The 17,535-nt window shown below is 42.6% G+C and overlaps 1 protein-coding gene and 1 pseudogene across 4 annotated transcripts in view; both read left to right on the forward strand.

Moving 5' to 3' along the window:
- Positions 1–3,763, forward strand: part of Rundc3b (RUN domain containing 3B) — a 151,218-nt gene extending 147,455 nt beyond the window's left edge. For all 4 annotated transcript variants that reach the window (XM_048433599.3, XM_048433597.3, XM_048433598.3 and 1 more), the window contains one exon: positions 1,277–3,763. In XM_048433599.3, coding sequence (XP_048289556.3) covers positions 1,277–1,422 — 146 coding nt within the window. In that variant the 3' untranslated portion in view covers positions 1,423–3,763. The remainder of the gene's footprint in view (positions 1–1,276) is intronic.
- Positions 3,764–8,791: 5,028 nt separating this feature from the next.
- Positions 8,792–9,966, forward strand: LOC125399992 (small ribosomal subunit protein uS2 pseudogene; annotated as a pseudogene).
- The last annotated feature ends 7,569 nt before the right edge of the window (positions 9,967–17,535 follow it).

The following is a 17,535-nucleotide window of genomic DNA, read 5'->3' on the forward strand; positions in this document are numbered from 1 at the left end:
TGTATGTGTGTGTGTACATGTATAGTTAGTTAGTTTTTAGATATTGGGTTTCTCTGTGTAATTCTAGCTGTCCTGGAACTCACTCTGTAGACCAGGCTGACCTCAGACTCACAGAGATGTGCCTTCTGAGTGGGATTAAAGGCATGGACTACCACCGCCCAGCTTTTATTTTATTTTATTTTTAAGACAGGATTTCATATGTGTCAGGCAGCTGAGAACTTAGTGTCACTGAAGCCAGGGATGAATGCTTAATGTAGAACTTCTCCATGCTCTGCTTTTCATTGGGGATGTTTAGTGGAAAGTGAGAACTAACTCCTGAAAGCTGTCTTTTCACATAGTCTGTGGCACATACACATAAGAAATTTTAAAATATATATTATATATTTATATAATTACATATAACTAAAGTACATTTCTTTAAATATTTATAATTGAAATTTACATGTAATACATAACATAATATATAGTTTAATTTATATATGACTTATATAAAATTTAATTGTATAATTAAAACATATGTATGTATATATAATATATGATTAAAAACTCAGCCCCCAATGCATGGAAGATACTGAATAAAGGGTCAAGAAGTGAACATTGTCTGATTAGGATAGTTTAGTTCTAACGCCCTTTTTTCCCCCTGAGACAGGGTTTCTTTTTGTAGTCCTGGCTGTTCTGGAGCTCACTCTGTAGACCAGGTTGGCCTTGAACTCACAGAGATCTGCCTGCCTCTGCCTCCTGAGTGCTAGGATTAAAGATGTGTGCAACCCCCCACCCCGGCTGTGCCCTTCTTAATGTATGTATGGGCTTCCCATATTCTCTCTGGCTTGTACACAGTTAGTGTTATTTAGTTGAGTATTCTTCTTCCTTTACTGGATGACTGGGTGTGAATATATTGTCAGAAACAGAGGGGCAGAGGCATGTGAGGTAGAGGATCTGTGAGTTTGAGGCCAGCCTGGTCCACACAGTGAGATCCGGGACAGCCAGGGTAGCCTAAAGAGATCTGTCTCGGTAAGTAAGTAAACAAAAGACAACCATTCCAGTTTTGTTCTAGAATGCGTTATCTCGAACATCTATACCAAGAAGTCTTCAGAGAAGCACAGATACTCTAATGCTTTTAAAGGTGAAATTAAAAGCTGCAGAAAGGTGAAGTATGTCTAGCCACATGGATACGCCTTCACGCCCTCAAAAGCTATGGGAGTTTTCATGGTTTTATGATCTCGCTGTGTGATTCATGGAGGCTGTTACGTTTATGTGATTTTGTCTTAACTTCCAGGTAAAGAAGACACTCCCTCACTGCTTGGTCTCTGTGGGTCACTAACATCCGTGGCAAGCTACAAGTCCCTAACGAGCCTAAAATCCAATGACTACCTTGCAAGCCCCACAGCCGAGATGGCGAGTCCAGGCCTGACCCCGTCCTGAAAGACCACATAAAAGCCCAAAGTTTCTGTATTGTAAATATTCGGTTTCCATAAGTTTGGCTGCTTGGGGAGATCTTTGAAATTTTATATTATTCTGGTACATGCGTGGTATTCTGTTGTTTGGGGACTTCAGCCCAGCCTGTGTAAAGTCTGAGGGAAAAGCATAGTAGACCTGTTATTTTTCTTTTTAAAATCTTACATTTGTCATTGAAGATGTTTAAAATGGATAGGCTTTAAAGAAACAAAGATTGTTTGAATCCATTGTAAACTGTACAAAGTTATTAGCAACTGATTTTTATAAATTTGTTTAAATGCTTCTTGGTATGCAGAAGTTGAGCTCGGGTTTTATTTGAGACTGAAAATGAGTGTTTTCTTTCACTCCTTTATTTGGTGGTTAAATTTGCACCGAAGAAAACTGACTAATTTCATTAAGTATTTCCTAAGTTCCAATGTCCCCGTGATATGTCTGTACCGGAGAAGGCTCTCAGCCACAGCGGCACAATGGCTCTTTGAGTTTTTCTTTTATCATTTATCATGTGGTAACAACTTTTAGCATTTCATAAATTTTGTAGATATGTACCTTTTTAGGCATTTGCTGACTTAGGAAAAGCATTTTATATCTAAGAAAACAAATCCATTTCTTAGACTTACTTTCTCAGGATTTTCTTTTGAGATTACCGATTTTTAAATGTGGTCAGGTGTGCCTGAGAAGTCGGAAACACTCCAAAATGCAGAGCAAATGTCGGAAAGGTGTGACTTACATCAGAACTTTCCAGTTTAACTAAGGATTAGCGAAGCTTTTAAATGAAGAGCTCACGCGTGACCAGCATACCTGACTGTGAATATATGTCAGAGCTACACTACTGTCTGCCCCCGTGTGCAACAGTGAATTGTTTCGAGGATGTTTCGCACCATTTCCCATTATACCACGACATCATTTTTAAACTGGTCTTAGTCTGTACATCTGTGGGAAAAGTGTTTTTTTTTTAAACTGCCGTGTTTTCAAATCTGCAGTTTTTGAAACAGCTCCGCGTGTCCCTAAAAATTCCAGCATACTGAAAACAAATGAAGTCTATTTTCTTTAGTGCGTGAGCTGAGGAAAACAGTGTGCCAAAGAAGTTTGCTTTGTTGTTTACAAGAAGTCACAATCCTTACTGGGGACTTCACGTGGCATTTCTGTTTGCTAACTTTTATATTTAAACCTAGCAGCTGTGACATGTAGGGAGATGTTCCTCCTAGAAAGCTGTCTGAGGAGAGCTGAACTCCCATGGCCATTCCTTGTGTCCAAAGCGTAGGGAGTCCTCGGAAATGCCTGGTGCTTAGTCTCCTGCAGTGAGGCAGTACAGTCATTTCCGGGGCAAAGGAGGCCTGGAAGCTCTTGACAGACTTCATATTGGATGTATCAGACTACACCGAGACCTTTCTTCCTAAAGCTGAAGGCTTTACTACTTGTACAAATGCATACACTCTTTTAAAATGTACACTGCATTAAGACAGGCAGGCCGTAGTGGTGCACTTGGTAGGCAGACGCAGGCGGATCTCTGTGAGTTCGAGTCCAGCCCAGTCTACAGAGCTAGGTCCAGGACAACCCATGCTATTACACAGAGAAACCCTGTCCAAAAAAATAAGAAGAATAGTGCTCAAAGCTGCTTTTAATTAGTGTGAGAGAGAACAAATGAAGACCACGGGGCCTGAGGGAGGGTATATGGGCAAACAGATGGTCAGGAGAACTTTGGGAATCTTAGGCCCGCCCTGGGCACACCTCTACCTTCCTAAGAACTATCAGAATGTTTAATGCTTTATCATCATGACTACTCTCACCTGACATTTACGATTCTTTCATATATTAAAACCTTGTTAAGATCTTTTCATACATTTTTTTACAAAGTAGACGGGAATACAAGATTCCCAAACTGGTACCCTTTCTCAGATTTGTCTGACAGAAACACTAGTGTGTGCAGGTAATCCAGGTAACCCTGCTGCACACTGCAGGCTGACACCTGACACCTGAGGATGCCTCCGTGCCCGGAGTCCTTGTCTCAGATCCATCCGCTGCTATGGAATCCAGGTTTCTGCAGTTCATTTCAAGCTAGGGCAGTTTATAAATGTTTGCATGAATAAACAGTGTGTGTCTCATTCGTCATTTTCAGTGGTAGTCTTCATTTTCAGAACCCCGCAAAGAATGCTGGGTTATGTCTACCCTTCCATGTGTATTTTCAGTGGTAGTCTTTATTTTCAGAACCCCGCAAAGAATGCTGGGTTATGTCTATCTTTTCATGTCTATTTTGTTGCCTTGATGTACTATATTTGCTGCATGTGTATTAAAGGTTTTTAATAATACAGTAATGGTCTTGTTCCTTGGTAAAAAGAATTATACGTTTCAAGTGTTCACTAACTTCTCTTTCAGCAAATATTGTGAATAGTGGGGATTAATTATACCCAAAATATTAATGAATGTGATCTGAAGAAATCCTTTTATTCAAGCCAAATTACTTTTTAAAATACTCTTTATAGGGCTGGAGAGATGGCTCAGTGGTTAAGAACATTGCCTGTTCTTCTAAAGGTCCTGAGTTCAATTCCCGGCAACCACATGGTGGCTCACAACCATTTGTAATGAGGTCTGGTGCCCTCTTCTGGTCTGTAGACATACACGCATAAAGAATTATTGTACACATAATAAATAAATATTTAAAATACTCTTTATAGACCCCATGACATTTTGAGAATTTTTGACTACATATAGGACAGTGGTCCCATGTACTAGATGGAGTTAAATGCCTATCCCTTGGTGGCATCACAACTCTTCTAATTGACAGAAAGTCTGACATACTCTAAATTTATCAAGCACCAAAGGATAGGGAAAGATAAAGTTAGATCAATTAGTGGTTTACAGGCAACCTCCTCACCCAAAAACTTAGAGTCATCTTCCTGAAATCACGTGGACATGTTGTCATCTGTGGCCATGTGATGTAATTACAGTTTGGATTTGGCTGCACTCATAAGGTTAAACAGTGAATATAGGACAAATTTGTCCTTTATCCCCCTCAAGGGTGCTTCTTGGAAACTTCCACAAGTATCAGGACATTGCCCATTGTAGCTGGGCCCTAACGTCCCCCTTGGGGGAGGGGGTGAGAAGCCATGATATCAGCGGCACAGACTTTGGGAATCTGGTGGAAGAGGTGGGTACAGCAGGAAGAACCTTACACACCCTCCCTGCACCCAGGCCGTGTGATCCGCTGACATTGTGTAGTCGCCCCTCAGTGGCTAGGTACGCTCAGGACCTCTGACAGCACCAGGCAGTCGTCTTGGCCTGAAGGCCTTAACTTCCTACAGCCTGTGATGTGTAATGGACTCAGGATTCCTGCCAAAGAATCCCTTCTCATCACAGTACGGATCATCTCCATATCCACGTGAGTGTACTTCCTGACTCCCCCCACTCCCCTGTGTGTTGTAACAATGGTTTTTTTTTTCTGACAAACTTTGACCTAAATTGTGTTTAAGTTCTTTTTCTTGTACCAGGCAGCAGGCAGTGAACCTCAGGCTCTAATAACATGCTTCAGCAAGCTGGCAAATTGTTCTTTCTATAATATGAATTATAAATCGAATGCGGTAATCCCAGTGGAAAGCTGTCACCAGTACGGTAGAGCCAGTAGATTACAGAGAACCCCTGTCTCAAAAAACCTGGTAGGTTAAAAGATTAAATGTCATATAGTTGCTATATGTGATAGTTTCATTATGACAGTGATATATACATTTTAATATTGCTCTACTGCAATATAATATTCTTTCTAAAATATTTGATGTTTTCTGAAGCTATTTTGGATTTATTTTCACCAAGTAGATCGGTCTACGGTTTTCTCTTATTGTGTCTTTCTGCAGCTTTGGTGCCAGGATAACTGTGGCTTCATAAAATGAGTTAGGTAGTTTTTCCTCTCTTGTGGAAAAGTCTGAGAAACCTTATGTTAGTTCTTTGAAGATCTGGTAGAGTATAGTAGTAAATAGGCTTTTAAAAAAATCACACAAAGATTGTCCGAATCTATTGTAAACTATATGTAGCCGTTAGTCAAATGACTTTTATATGCTTGTTTAACTGTGCCTAGGTGTGCAGGGCTGGGTCCAGGTTTATTCCAGAGGCTTAGTGTTTTCTTTCACTCCTCCAGTTGGTGATTAAATTTTTACAAAAGACAACTGGCTAATTTCATTAAGTATTTCCTAAGTTCTAATGTGCTACAGAGGAAGGCTCAGTTGGGCTAGATGTTTTTAAAAATCCAGGTGTTTTTATTACTGCATCAATTCTATTAATTGTTACACAGCTGTTGATTATTTAGTCTTGGATTCGTTTTAATGTCATATACATCTAAAACGATCATCCCTTTTAGATTTCCCCATTTAGCAGAATATATTATATTACATATAATATTATATATTACATATATAATATGTATTCCAAGATTTCTCATAATTTCTGAATTTCATTTGCAGCTATCATAATGGCTCTCTTTTCATCTCTAATTTTATTAATCTGGGTCTTCTCATGTTTTTGGCAAATTTAGTTAATCTTATTTAACTTATCAAACAACTGTCTTGTTTCATTAACTCTGGATATTTTTCATTTCCATTTCATTACTTTCTGCTCTGATTTAATTATTTATTTCGACCTGATTTTTAGTTCAGCCTTTCTGGTTTTTCCAAGTCCCTGGGGTTATGTCATTAAGGGGTGTTGTTGTTGTTGTTGTTGTTGTTGTTGTTGTTATTGTTGTTTCCATTTTCTTCTATTTCTAAGAACCTCTGGATTCTTTTCTTGATCTCTTCATCATTGACCAACCAACCCATCATTCAGTGGTGTCAGTCTCCAAGAGTCTGCGACTGTTCTGTAGTTCCTCTTGCTGCTGATTTGCAGTTTTATTAGTCCATTGTGGACAGATAGAATTTAGGAGCTTTTTCAGTTTCCCTGTATTTAAGACGCACTTTCTGTCCTAATAAATGATGCATTTTAGATAACGTTCTGTGGGCTCCTGGGGAAATGTGAGCTCTGCAGTGTTCAGGTGGAATGCTAGGTCGGTGTCTGTTAAACCTTTCTGCTCTATGAGCTCATTTAATCCATATGTTCTGTTTCCCTTTTGCCTGGATGATCCATCAGTGGGTTAGAATGGGCTATCACAATCTTCCGCTGCTGACTTTACCGTTACTAGAGTCTGTTTTTTGAAATTAGAGAGACCCACACTTGATATCTATGTTTAGGAGTGTAATGTCTTCTTGGTAGATTGTTTACTTAATCAATAAGTGGCCGTCTTTATCTCTTCTGTGTTTAAAGTCGATTTTGTCAGATATTAAAACAGTGATTCCTGTTTGACTCCTGCTCCCATTCGCTTTCAATACATCTTTCTATCCTGTCGCCCTAAGGTAGCATCTGTCTTATCTGTCTTTTAAGATGAAGTAAGGTTCTCAAAGACAAAAAAATAAACCAGGATGGGTCTTGCATTTTAATACTCTCTATTGATCTGTTTCTTTTTGGTGTTGGGATTGAGACCCTTAATTTAGAGTGATTGTCCAGTGATGTATATTTATCTTCTGTCATCTCGTTGATTTTGTAGAATTTGGTGCTTCTTATTCCTCTCTTGCTTAACAAATTCATCTCAAATGGTTTACAGGGCCTGGTGGGCATGTTTGTCTTTCTATTTAGTCCAAAGAATTCCTTCAGGTGTCTTTTACAGAGCAGGTTTAGTTAATTCCTTCAGCCTGTTTTTGTCATGGAGGGTTCCTTTCTTTTTCAACTGCGACTGATAGCTTTGCTGGCATAGATGAGGTAGCCAGTTGTTTTCTTTAAAACTTGAAAGACATCATGCCAAGATCCGGCCTTTAAAGTCTCTGTTAAGATGTCGTCCTGAAGGTCCTGTCTTTTTTTTCCTACTTTCAATGTATTTTGTGTTTTCTTAAATTTCCATCAATATATTCTCTTTGTTCTAATTTTAGTTACAGAAACTCTATTCTGGGATTGCCTACTTGGTCTTCTAAGTACCCCTGTGTCTGCAGAGGCACCCTTTGCCCAAGTAAAGGAAATTTTCTGCTATGTTTTCATTGAAAACAGTTTTCGGCTTTTGTAAGGGAATTCTTCACATTTTTTAATATCCATGATCTTAGATTTGATCTTTTTGCTGTGCTGCAGATACCTTAAAAACCCAGCCCACACTGTTGATGGTTTTGACCTGTTGGAATGTCCCAGTTTCTCTACCTTGTCTTTGAGCTCAGGAATTCCGGCCCCTCCGTGGTCTGTTGTGCTCGTGAGGTTGTCCTCAGGATTTTTTATTTCCTGTGAGCAGTTTGGTTTCTCTCTGTCTGGTACTTCCATCTCCTCACTGAGTTCTTTCCTAGGCCTTCAGCTCTTGGGATTCTTTCAAGAGTCTACGTTTGTCTTTGAGTTCTTTGAGCATTCTTCTAGTCTCCTTAAGTTTGTTTTCTAGGATTGCATCTAGTGGCTTCCCCAGGAGCCATTGGAGTGTTAAGGGGCCTTCGTTTTCATGTTATTTGTGCTTTTGCTCATCTGGAGTAAGGCTCTTGGTTGGATTTATTTATTTATTTTAACTCACTCATATGTGGTCAGAGCAAATATTCGTGTTACATACAGGGTACCAGGTGATCACCATGGGATGGGGTGCACGGGGCGGGGGGGAGGACTGAAACCTCAGGTAGGCACTGACTTTACCAGGCAAGCTGTGCTCACTCCCCAGGGTGACAGGAGTGGGGTGGGGACCGAAGCCTGTGGAAGTGCACACTTACCCTATTGAGCCAGTGAGCAGAGCTGAGCCTCACAGGAACACTGATCTCACCAGGACTCTGGATCAGAGTGTGCTGTGTTCACCAGGGAAGTGTGCAGGGCTGGAGCCTCCCGGGCATGCAGTCTGCAGGGAAGGATGACAGGCAAGGCTGGCACTTCCTGGGCATGCTCTGCTAACCAGGGACATGGATGGGGCTGGTTAAATATCTCTCACCTACCATTTACCTTGTTGGTACAAAGTCTCATCTCAGAGGGAGTAAGAGTTAGTTTATTCTGGAGAAAACTAGACTCAGGCTGCCCCCAAACGTTTCCAGTGTGGTAATGTTACAGACAGGTCTTCAGTGTCCCCGTCTTCACCTCAACTGCACTCTCTGCTCGGGCTCCGAAAAGACAATCCAAAGCAGACAGCAGGTAACACAGCAGGCAGTCGAAAGTCGACTTTTAGCAAGCAGAAGCACAAACACTCTCATTAGGGAAACCGTGGGCTGAACTGAGCAGCCGTGACCTCGCCCCTAGCAGGCATGTGACTTCATACTTTCCTTGGAAGTGTATTTTACACATAATTCCATCTGATCTCAGTAGATGTAAAAGATGCAGTAACATGATAGAGTTTTGAGTACCAGTAAAATAGACGCTTTGACTAAAGAAAACTGTGGCCTTTCCGCTCTGCCCCGAGGGACGGGTCCATAGGCGGCGCTGTTCTTGGTTCCCTGCGTAACTTAAAGGGGAACTTACACAATGTCCGGAGCCCTTGATGCCCTGCAGATGAAGGAGGAGGATGTCCTCAAATTCCTCGCTGCAGGCACCCACTTAGGTGGCACCAGCCTCGACTTTCAGATGGAGCAGTACATCTACAAAAGGAAAAGGGACGGCATCTGCATCATCAACCTGAAGAGGACCTGGGAGAAGCTGCTGCTTGCAGCTCTGGCTATTGTTGCCATTGAGAACCCTGCTGATGCCAGCGTCATCTCCTCCAGGAACACTGGGCAGCGAGCGGTGCTGAAGTTTGCTGCCGCCACTGGAGCCACTCCGATCGCTGGCTGTTTCACCCCAGGGCCCTTCACTAACCAGATCCAGGCAGCCTTCAGGGAGCCACGGCTTCTAGTGGTGACCAATCCCAGGGCTGACCACCAGCCCCTCCCAGAGGCGTCTTACGTGAACCTGCCCACCATTGCCCTGTGTAACACAGACTCACCTCTGCGCTACGTGGACATTGCCATCCCCTGCAACAACAAGGGAGCTCACTCAGTGGGCCTGATGCGGTGGATGCTGGCCCGGGAAGTACTCCGCATGCGTGGCACTATCTCCCGTGAGCACCCATGGGAGGTTATGCCTGATCTTTACTTCTACAGAGACCCAGAGGAGACTGAGAAGGAAGAACAGGCTGCTGCTGAGAAGGCCCTGACCAAGGAGGAATTTCAGGGCGAATGGACTGCACCAGCTCCTGAGTTCAGTGCTGCTCAACCAGAGGTGGCTGACTGGTCTGAGGGTGTGCAGGTGCCCTCGGTGCCCATCCAACAGTTCCCTAATGCAGACTGGAGGGCCCAGCCAGCCATTGAGGATTGGTCAGCAGCTCCCACAGTGCAGGCCACCGAGTGGGTTGGAGCCACCACTGAGTGGAAGGAAAGGTGGAAGGAAAATAAAGTTCCTACAAGCTGTCAAAAAAAAAAAAAAGAAGAAGAAAGAAAGAAAGAAAGGAAGGAAGAAGAAAAAAAAGAAAAGAAAAGAAAACTATGTGCTCCCTGGAGAGAAAGTCTTGAAATTATTTAGATGTGGCCTAGCTAGCATGGACCATTATCACCTGTTATTCTTTGCATCCTGCTTTGGGGGCCCTAAGCTGGCTGCTCTCAACCTCACCACCACCGCCACCACCGTTTCTGTGTCAGCCACCGGTTGACCACCACCATTAATTTCATACCATCCGATTTCAGGATCCCAAGAAGACACAATTACTGTTCTTTGTGTTCTGCCTGGGGAAAGCGGTTGTTGATCAGTCCCAACCATAGCTAACCTCCTGCCTACCAGTGATAGTTTCATAAGTTTTTATAGCTACAGAACAAAAGGAAGTCATAGATGAAAATATTTTTTAAAAAGCTATTTATAGAAACAGCAGGTCATAGTGTAGTGAGAAAATCTCTGTTGCAGGTTTTAGATTCCATATGACAACGCTTAGCATTTTGGTTAGTGTAAGCAGTGACATGTTAAACTAATACATTCTAAAGGTTTCACACAGTAGTCAAAAGGATAAAACATGGATGAACAATTAATTACTGTGGCTCAAGCTAACCCAAGATAATTTGCTCTGGTACTAGTTCCTTCCCTCAGGTATCTGACCAGAGCTCTGTAAAGACAACTGAAACACAGTATTGTTTATTTTCCTAATCTAAGAGCACACGTTTCTTTTCATCTTTTTGTCGTCAAAATTTTCATGAATATTTTATAATTTTTATTGAGTAGACCCTTTCCTAGCTAAATTCACTCCTAGGAATCAGCGTGCACACGAAAGTGAGGGCAACTGTTGCAAACAGGTTTGCTGTATCGGGCTCTAGTCCAGATAATTTGCCATCGGCATGTAGGAATACTACTGTTTATTTTGCATTCTGCAGCTTTGTTGAATTCACTTCTTGGTTCTAATAGTTTAGGGTGGGTCTTTGTGTGGGAAATGAAACATCTCTTCCAGTGTGGAAACTCTTCCTCTCGCCTGACTGTTGTGTCTAGACTTCTAGTGCGTTGAGTGCCGGTGATGAAAGAGCGAATCTTGTCTTCTCAAGGGAAATGCTTAAGGGAATAGAGGGAAGAGGACCTATTTTAAAGCAAGACCAGGCCACAGGGATAATGAAAAGAATGTGTCAGTCCGAGGTGAAGGGGCATTGCTGGGCAGGTGTCATTGTGGAATATTTCAGTAAGCCTGTGGAGATATATACACATGAACCCAGCCTTTCCTTTTTTATTTTTTTGGTGAGGGTTGATATAAGCTATTCAAGTCTGACCACTTTCACAAGTTTTAATCAGATCACTGCAAAATGTTAGCTGCTATCAGTTACACTTTGCAGAAATGAAAAAATAAGGAAACAAATAAGGTTTTGTTACTCTAGATTTTGATCCATATTTTTCAAATTAGTAACTACGGAGCTCTTTGCTCAAGTCACTAGCCACAGGTAAAATTCCAGAATGTGCTAGGCTTCCATACAGTTCAAAACAAGCTTGACCCTCAGAGCCTCTCAAAAAGAGAAAGAAAAGATTAAATCAGTGCCCTTTGATCTCAACAAATAAGCGGCTTTAGCATTTATTCTCTATAACTGATAAAAGCAACACATTTGTAGCTTAGTTACAAATTTAATTATTTCATCATAAATGAAAACTTAAAACTGCTTTTAGACATTATAAATTCTATTTTCCATGCCTTTAGTCTTCTTTCCCATTTACAGCTGTGCCAGAGGCCCCTGGCTCCCTACCATCTGTCTACCCTCTGACATACAAGCATTCTGGCCACATTTCCCATGCAGATACGCTGCTCAAGCCACATCAGCTAAACACCATGGCTACTGACTTGTCATTTTTTCTCTGCCTCAAGACTGGATTAGTTTTTCAAATTTCCCATAATTCCTTCTGTAATGGTCTGTCCTGTCCCTTTAAGAGACAAGCCACGCCCACTCCCTCTCCCACCCCCATCCACTGAGGCAAGCAGATCTTCCTTCCTCTTCCAGCTGGAGTTTCTTCTTTTCTGTCTCTCTCCCGAAGAGGCAGCTTCTGCCTCTCTCTCCCCTCCCCCATTCTCTCTCTCTCTCTCTCTCTCTCTCTCTCTCTTTCTCTGCTCTTTCCCCTTTCCCCTCCAAAACCCACTAAATAAATACCCACTTTCTCTGCATGGCACATCTATTATCACCCTCCGAGCAGCTATCACCTACCACACAGCTCCCTGCCTGCAACTTGCTACCCCTCGTGGCCTGCAGGCCCCTTGGGAAATGGGAAATGGTGCTGTTTTATTTATACCATAACGTTTGGTGTTCATGACTCAGCCAGGCTCTCCATGTGCCCTCCTACCCACAGGTGGGCCGGCTAAGGACATGTTGAACCCTGGACTCTGGAACCAGGTTTCTTTACAACAGTTCTGCGTTCCATCTGCCTGACCGCCAACCTCTATGCACACCAGTGGCTTGGATGGTGAGTTTTCCCCTTCCAGCCAGCCAACCCCAGCCTTCATGGCTACGGTTGAGACCTTTGCTGACATTCATCTCTGGTTGCTTCCCACAGCTAAAAACATGTCTGATGACCAGGGTAATCCACCCTGCTAGCACTGTACATGCTGAGCAGTGCATTCACCTTGGGGCCCCGGGGTCCCTCGGATTTTCTTTTCTTTTCTTTTGGACCACTTGTAAGTGGTCCCCACTGGTGTGGGAGAATTATCTGTATTCTGTCAATCATATTGTAATAAAACACTGATTGGCCAGGCAGGCAGTATAGGCGGGAAAGCCAGACAGGAATTAGGGGTGGAGCAAAGAGACTGGGAGTATTCTGGGACGCAGGAAGCTCCCTCTCCAGTTCTGCCCAGACCACCGGAGAGGAAAGATGTAAGCTGCCCCGCTGGAAAAGGTACTGAGCCATGTGCTAACGTAGATAAGGATAATGGGGTAACATAAGTTATAAGAGCTAATAAGTAGCCTGACCTAATGGGTCAATCAGTTTATAATCTTATGGAGTCCTGTGTGTGATTTTCGTTGGGAGTTGCTGGCTGTGGGGTACCAGGCGGGACAGAAACCCCAACAAGCCGGCCCCTCGTGTTACACCCCACCGTGGCAGACCACTCAGAGTGGCCTTTAGCCTCTGGCTTCCAAGTCGCCTGGACCAGAGCCAGGTGTCAGACTTTTAATACCCCGCTTGTAGCGAGGAGAAGTCCTCTATAAGCCTCGCAGCATTCGTTCATTGTTTTCACGTTTTCTGCTATGGTATAAACCCTCAAACTATCAGCCACCCACCTGGAAATGCTCTGCCAGTGCCCTACTGGCTCTGCTTTTCCTCAAACTGTCTCTGCCACAGCTACACTGGTCCCATGGAAACCAACAAGACAGACAAGATTAGTCAGATCCACGAGGCAGCTGTTTTCAATTACAACCTTCCCGTGGCAGCTTGTGGTGTGGCGGTTTGGTGACAGAGTGGATCACTCCTCTAGGTCTCTCTTGTTATTATGTTTAAAACTCCAGCGGCCCAAAAAATGTGACTTCTCCATACAATATGTGACCACCACCATTTTGACTAAGGTCAGGTGACCTTACCGCTATCTTAACTGAGGTCAGGTAACCAAGTCCCACCATCTTCACTGAGGTATTCCCTGCCTGGTCCCCCGGTGCCGACTCTGTCACATGTGTGTTTTGCTCAGTGGCATGCCTTGGGTAGGGTCCACCAAGAGCATCTACTTCGCCCAATTCCTGTTCACTATGTGTGTGCGCATACATGCAACTTAAATGTATCTATGTTTATCGTTAAATGTTATAATTGCCTGTTCATTGTATCTCATTCCAGACTACAAAGCAGTAAGTCTCATGTTTTAAATTGGTATGTACTTTTAGTCTGTTACTCCAACCCTGCTTTACCTGTTGACAGCCAGTACAGTCAAGCTCGGACCCAGCTCTCCAGGGAGATTCTATAGTGTAGTTATAACTCATCTATACCCGGTAAACAGTCCTCAACTGCTCAGATGTTGAAATAACCAGGCTAGCTAATGATAAAACAATTATATTTTATTTATTATAAGGGGAAAACTCACGAATCAGGAAACAAGAAATCCAAGCACAGCAACGTCCCACGAGGAAAAGGCGTGAAGGGCGCGCACACGAAGGTGCACACCTTTTACCTGGGTCCCAGAGAAGCCACGCCTTAACTAAAACCCACCTCTTAAAGATTATTGGTTAACAAGGCTTTCCCCATCACTCAAAGATCTGGGGAGATATGCTGCAGGAGCTCCTTCCGCTCCTTCAGCCAGTAGTCTTTAAGGTACCAGCCTACTTGGACGTGGCCTCTTTTACTTTAAAAAGCAGTGGTAGCTATGCGCTCGCTCTCTTGCCCCGCCTCTACTTCCTGTCTGGTTGTCCCGCCTATACTTCCTGCCTGGCTCCTGGCTAAACAGAGTTTAAAACATAACTGACAGATACAGATTGTTCCACACCACTTCCCCCTCATGTTACAGGAATATGGCACTTAATGCTTAATTATTAAAAATTTTTCATAACAGAAAGAGACAGGTTGGCTCCTAGCAGCGGCACTCTATTTCCTCCAAAGAAGACAGGAGGGTCCAGAATAACATCCATCCGCAATTAGCTTCAACTGCCAAGCACTGACTATTGGGAAAAACTGGCTTTCATCTAAACTGAGGATCTCCAGACAGTGCACAGAATTGCTAGAATTGATAGCCTAGCTGCTCAGGTCAAAGTAGACTTGTTTTCCTACAGATTTCTTAGCCCACAGAATCTTCTGGAGCCTGGTAGGCCCTGCACCGAAGAGCAAAAGAAAAATACAACCCTCAGTGACCATGGAGGACCCTGAGGAGTAGCTCTAAGTACCAACCAAGTAAGTTCGCTTGTTTTTAATCAAAAACTCAAGTAAAATTTTATCCTTCTCTAAGATCTGATACAGTTTGTCAGGTGTTGGTTTGAAAGGACAGCCTTACCAAACAAATTTCAGGAAAATACAAATACAAGTTATAAAGGTATGAGGACAAGTGCACGATATCAAATTTCTCTCTCATGCTGCCTTTCATAGTCTTAAAGATACTTTTAATTATGCAAAATATCTGTCACAGTCATTCTGATATAAATATGCTGTTGTTTAAAACGTATGTTTTCACAAACCCCCAAATTCTTCTGAGTTCCAGGGTGCCACATTGAAGGATCCACCTTAAACAGGTAAGATTCCCTGGTCCTAAAACATTTTTTTTTCCTAAACTTAACCTTGTCCTCTGTTCTGCCAACACCTTAAGCAGGTGTAAGAGACACCAGACATTTCCAAACCACAAACACCAGACGGGAGCAAAGAGGCCAGTTATGCCAGGATGTGACCAGCACCCAGCTTTCTCAGCTGCCGACTGTTGCCACTTGGGGAACAGCGCCGTTTTAGTTAAACCACAACACTTTCAACATAATTCCCACAATCATGCCTTTGAAACTTCCTTTAAGACTGACAACTCTCAACATATCTTCTTTTCCAAGATATGCGTGTAAAGGTCAGAACTGATTCTCTCCTATGTGGAACCTGGGAGCCAGACTCAACTTGTCAGGCTTAGAGGCAAGTGCCTTTACACACTGAGTTATCTTACCAGACCTAAAAATGTCCTAATAAATACTGATAGGTTAACAAATAAAAGCAATTGTCTTTATTTTTAAAAAGTTCATGTTAGAGAAATGTGAAATCAATACATTGAACAAAATTTCCATGTATCCCTGAATTTGTGCCCAAGAAAAATGGAAAGAAAAAATTGTAGGAGTCTGTCAGGACACACACAGATGTGAGCCTGCTCCCCCTTGTCTGAAGGGCAGAGATTTGAGCTTATTTTTACTTTCTCAAGTTGTTGACAAGTGGGGCTACACACCCTGACCTAGGCTGTGGTGAGTTGGAGTTTTGGACTTTAAGATGGCCCATTGAGGTGAATTCGCTCCACCCTGACCAGAGGTCAGAGAATTCAAGCCTACTTCTCTTTCTTTTAAAATAGGAGGATTGACATAGGGAGTGGCGGCCTGCAGATTACTTGGTCTAAGGTGTGTTCACTGCCCCAAGCATCAAATACTTTACTCAGGAAATAATGGCTTGATGTCTCAAGTATTGAAGCAAGTACCTGTTCTAACTGTTCTTTGTGTCATGGTAAAGCAGTCTGGCCCCCCCATTGTACTGGGTTATGAAAGTGTATGGGAGAACTCAGAATTCAGCATTCAGTCTCCGCTGAGTCGCCCTTCTGGTGCTATCCTGTGTCTCTGTGTTTCTTTCTCATCTCTATCCCTCCTACCTAACATTTCTAATCCTCATGCCCTGACCCTGGAACCTCCAAACCAGTCATGTCTGGACTGCGGCAGAAGACACCCCAAAAGGTGGCTTACAACAGAAGTAATATGCTCTTTAAAAAAGGCAAAGAGTCTTTTTTAGGAATAAAAATTTAATTTTACTCCATATCTACCTACTTTTTATAAAAAGCTACATGTGTATTAGGTTAATGTGTATGTGTTAAAGGTTGTAATACCAGAATATCCTATGTGTTTCTTTAAAGACAGAATATTTAAATAACAAAGCAGATGAGAACTTACCATTTCTTTACTAGTAAACCTGGAGAGCTGCCCTTTGTAACTCCACCACTGGTAACATCGCTGTGGTGCCCTGAGCCCTGAGAAGCAGCAGCGCGCGAGAGAAGGTCCATGTGCTCTTATTTCCTGGGGATACAGTTTATCACGGTAGCAGCAAGAGTGGGAAGCAGGCTGGTTGTACAGAATCAGGAGAAAGTGACAGGGACCGGCACTGAGCTATCAAAGGTGAAGCCCTACCCAGTGTTTCTCCAGCAAGGTTCTCGCTGCTGAAAGATCCACAACTTCCAGAACAAGGCCACCAACTGTGGACGAGTGTCTGAACAGTTGGGTCTCTGAGGAACATTTCACATTCAGGCCACAACCAGTCAACATTAGAGAGAACACTACACTTGCACAGACAGCAAATCCTATAGCATATGCCTCAAAAAACCCAAGAAGCACATATGTTTGTCTCTACTGTGATATCTGAGAATATCCATTTGTGCCAATAATGGTTACACTTATTTTAGAAGACAAAACTTTTAGAAAAATTAAAAGTGTAATATTTTAGCCATTTTATGGACCAAGTTTATCCAAATACTCCTACAACACAAAAAGTTATTTTTAAAGTGTTAATGCTTCTTTATGAGTTAAATGTAGGGAAAATGTCAATTTTTATTTCTTTTAAAAATTATTGTGTATGTTTTGCCCACATATATGTATACCATGTGTGTACGGCGCCCATGGAAGCCAGAGAGAGCAGTGGATGCCCCGGAACCGAAGTTCCAGACAGTTGTGGGTACTGTGAACTGAACCCAGGTCCTCTCTGGAAGAGATGCTATTGATCTCAACCTGGGTCATCTTGCATGTAGTGAGTTAGAAACACTTCTGGAAATTAGATTTATTTAACTGACTGTATCATAATCACTCTTCTCAAGCACAGTACTGAGGGCACGGGGAACTTTTCACATAACGGGCAGTACTATTTTAAATACGTTTCTGGCTCAGTCTCTTATCCTTTTCTAACAACAAAAGGAAATATAACAAAACTAAGGGAAAGGCTAGGTTTACTAAT

The sequence above is a fragment of the Myodes glareolus genome, chromosome 27 (genome assembly GCF_982192425.1).
Source record: "Myodes glareolus chromosome 27, mMyoGla1.1, whole genome shotgun sequence".
Lineage (NCBI taxonomy): Eukaryota > Metazoa > Chordata > Mammalia > Rodentia > Cricetidae > Myodes > Myodes glareolus.